The 4,044-nt window shown below is 45.1% G+C and overlaps 1 protein-coding gene across 1 annotated transcript in view; it reads left to right on the forward strand.

The window, feature by feature from the left end:
* Positions 1–2,789, forward strand: part of LOC104510997 (coagulation factor X) — a gene marked incomplete at its 5' end in the record, with an annotated part of 10,515 nt that extends 7,726 nt beyond the window's left edge. Inside the window, 2 exons of the mRNA XM_010153468.1 lie at positions 1,350–1,467; positions 2,242–2,789. Coding sequence (XP_010151770.1) covers positions 1,350–1,467; positions 2,242–2,789 — 666 coding nt within the window. The remainder of the gene's footprint in view (positions 1–1,349; positions 1,468–2,241) is intronic.
* Between the last annotated feature and the right edge of the window lie 1,255 nt (positions 2,790–4,044).

Below are 4,044 nucleotides of genomic sequence, written 5' to 3' on the forward strand. Positions count from 1 at the left end.
CAGCCTGTCCAGGTCCCTCTGGATGGCATCCCTTCCCTCCAGCGTGTTGACCACAGCACATGGCTTGGTGTCACCTGCAAACTTGCTGAGGGTGCACTCGATCTCACTATGTCATTGCTGATGATATTAAACAGTGCTGGTCCCAACACAGACCCCTGAGAGACACCACTTGTCACTGATCTCCATCTGGACATGGAGCTGTTGACCACTACCCTCTGGATGTGACCTTCCAACCAATTCCTCATCCACCCCACAGGTCACTCATCAAATCGGTATCTCTTCAATTTGGAGAGAAGGATCTTTTAGGAGACCATGTCAGACTCCAGAAAGATAACATCTGTAGTTCTTCCCTTGTCCACTGATGCAGTCTCTCCATCACAGAGGGCCGCTAGGTTGGTCAGGCAGGACTTGTCCTTGGTGAGGCCATGCTGGCTGTCCCAAATCGCCTCCCTGCCCTCCATGTGTCTTAGCACAGCTTCTAGGGGGATCTGTTCCATGATCTTCCCAGGCTGCTTCCAGGAATGGGGCATCTACCACCTCTCAGGTGAGGCTCATAGGTTGGTACTTCAGAGTGTCCTCCTTTGTATCCTTTTTTAAAGTGGGTGCAATGTTTTGCTTTTTCCAGTCACCAGGGATTTCACCTGACTGCCATGACTTTTCAGATATCATGGAGAGTGTCTTGGCAACTTCATCAGCCAAGTTCCTCAGGACTCTGGGATGTCTCTCGTCAGGTCCCGCAGACTTACGTATGTTCAGGTTCCTTGGCTGGTCAGGAACCACCCGAGTCGTGCTGCCCTACCGGTGTCATTTTTGCAGGTTCTGTTCCACTCCTGTCTGACAGCAGGCCCTTTAGGCAGTGCACCTGAGAGCATCTCAGATAAAGCACGCATTTGTTTCAGAAATACACTGTCGTATCTGAGTTTTCCTCTTGGGTTTGGACCAGCCAAAATGAGTTCCTGTATTAGGGACACTGAGGGGGGGGTGTTTCATATGGGAACAGAACTTGGACAGGAATTCTTTGGGATGATAAGTCCAAGGGATGAAGTGATTTGGGGGCTGCATTCTCCCTGCTCGGTCAGTCAGCGTCTTGTTCCTAAAAGACATTACTAAGCTCTGTGAGTGCGGTGACACGGAAGCCAAACGTCGACAGCACGTAAAGACAGTTGAGCCTGTAGCAGCAGATGCCAATCTGCAGCGTGTGCATGCAGTATTAGGAGTCACGTGTGGAGTAGCACATACTTGTAGTAAGGAGCATGTATGTAGTGTGCAGAGAAATCAACTACCTCTCTGTAGCTCACTGAAGTTAAGCTGCTCCTCTTAATTCTGCACTTCACTCTTTTCTTTCACAGGCTGTTCTGTTAAATGAGGCAGGGGAAGAGTTTTGTGGTGGAACCATTTTGAATGAAAATTTTATACTTACTGCAGCTCATTGCATGAACCAATCTAAAGAAATCAAAGTTGTTGTTGGTAAGTGCTTGTTTATTTTATCCCTGTGTTGTTTGGGCATGTCTTGCAGACTAATCATCTGCTCTAAATCCCATGTGAATGCACTCGTATTACTTTATTTGTTACTGTTTGTTACTTTTTTTGTTGTTGTTTGGTTTTTTATAATGTTAGTGTGGGAGTCCTGCTTCGTAATAACAGGGGCAGCTGAAGGTCATAAAGGTGCATCCCTTTCTTCTTGGCCAGCTAGCTGGAGGTGATTAAGAACAAATGTTCTAGGAATGTCGGCTAGGATCGTGTTCATCAGAGCAGCACTGCTTCGGAAAGCTTATCATTCCCCACACATCTGAAGCACACAGAGTCCTTTGAACACTCAGGAAAGCTATGACACATGGACTAGAGGAAGAAGAAGGGAACTCAGATTATGACCGCTTCACTTCTGAGGCACGATACTCGATCAACGCAACTTTATATTCGCACTCTTTTAGTCTTGACCCAGACCAGTTTCTCTTCCCTGATATAAGCCAGGCTCGGGCTCCTTTAAGAGCTTCCACCCAAAGTTTAGCTGAATTGGTTTATGCCTTTCTGTAAGCTGGTGTAAAAATCTCCACAGAAAAAAGCTCAGGACCGAAATGAATCCAGGAGCTGCTGATAAACATCGCAGTACGTTTTTAAGTTTGCTTGTATGGTATGAAGGCTTAGGCGAAGTGTTGGGAATGGGCATACTTCTTCATCAGGTTTGTTCTTAATTTCTTACACTATCTCTGTATTAATGACCCTTTTAATAATCCTGCACAGGTGAAGTGGACAGAGAAAAGACAGAACAGTCTGAAACAATGCATACCGTAGACAAAATACTTGTTCACTCTAAATACATCGCCGAGACGTACGATAATGACATAGCCTTGATAAAGCTGAAGGAACCTGTAACGTTTTCCGAGTACGTTATCGCAGCGTGCCTCCCCGAAGCAGACTTTGCCAATGAAGTTCTGATGAACCAGAGATCTGGGATGGTTAGTGGCTTCGGGCGTGAATTTGAAGGCGGACGACTATCCAAAAAACTGAAAGTGCTGGAAGTCCCCTATGTCGATAGGAGCACTTGCAAGCAATCCACTAACTTTGCAATAACAGAAAACATGTTCTGCGCAGGTTATGAAACAGAGCAGAAGGATGCTTGCCAAGGAGACAGTGGAGGCCCTCATGTCACCAGATACAAGGATACTTACTTCGTTACTGGAATCGTTAGCTGGGGAGAGGGATGTGCAAAGAAAGGCAAATATGGTGTCTATACCAAGCTGTCCAGGTTCTTACGCTGGGTAAGAACGGTCATGAGACAGAATTTTTAGCGGTGTGGCTCTTGATCCTCCGGTAGCTAACGAGGCGCGCTTTCCATCACGGGAAAGCTGGCTATTCTTTTTCTAGCCACATCTGCTAAACTCCTTGCGAGATGCAATTCCTTAAAGTTATGGTGCTGCTTCATTTTGGTGTATTCCTGGCTTGAAGCACGTATATGTGGACTGCTGGTTTTGTTTTGAATTTGTCCAGTGAGGGACTTTCCCCAAACTAAATGGCTGCTCAGTGGGCTCCTTTGCTTGCTTGGCTGGTTATTTTTATATTGCCATTTTGGTTCCTGCCTGTTTGCCCAAGTGCTTCTGCCGGAGGCTCCCGGACAATCGTGATGAAAGTGGGAAGGACAGGACTTCAATTAATCCTCGTACTGCAGTCAGCTGGCTCACTGGGGCATTTGTTATTACTAGGGCTGTTTAGCTTCTACCTGCAGATGCATTTAGAAGATTAAGGGAGCAGGGAAGCTTGCTTGGTAAAAGCTGCGACACAAATGAGTATTCAACATGTGATGCTAAATAACCACACGTCCCACAAAATTGCCTGCTTAGGTCACAGCCAATAATTAAAATGAGTTTTGCTTTATGTAGACTGCACTTCACTTTAGTTTATTTTGAACACTTCTGCTCATCAGAAAAAAAAATATATATATGTGCATATTCACTGTTTCCCATATCATGGGCTGGATTGTGTATGGCTGAGGGTTGGAAAGCTCCTTGCACACGTACTTGTTCGAGGTGTTTCTGTAAGGTGCAACGTTGATGTACACCAGCATTGGAAATAAAACAGGCTTTCTTTTTTGTTCTTTTTATTTATTTATTTATTCCCTCCAGTCACCTCACTGATAGATGAAGACAAAATCTCACTGAAGAGTGAATGTCCCTAAACAAATACGTGACGCATTTCACCTGCATTATGTCAAGGCTGATGAGGAGGTAAAGGATGGAGGGGGGTAATTAAAAGACTCACCGGCCTAGAGGTTGATAAATGGCAAGTTAGATGCCAAGATATACATTTTCTTGATGCCAAGATACACGTTTTCTTAGAAAAAGACTAGCTCAACCTGTGATCTCCCACTCATAGTCTGTTCAGGTACTGTGACCTCATCTGGGCTATAAGGTTTCCAGGCAGAAGCTCTGCACTCTGGTGGTTGTTCTGTATGGGGAGTAGTGTTCCTAATATATCTATTATTCTTTAAAACTTCTCACCTTCAGTCCTAGTTACAGAAATCATGGGAAAAGTTACAATGGAAGGGAC

The sequence above is a fragment of the Eurypyga helias genome, unplaced genomic scaffold (assembly GCF_000690775.1).
Source record: "Eurypyga helias isolate BGI_N326 unplaced genomic scaffold, ASM69077v1 scaffold6850, whole genome shotgun sequence".
NCBI classification, from domain to species: Eukaryota; Metazoa; Chordata; class Aves; order Eurypygiformes; family Eurypygidae; genus Eurypyga; species Eurypyga helias.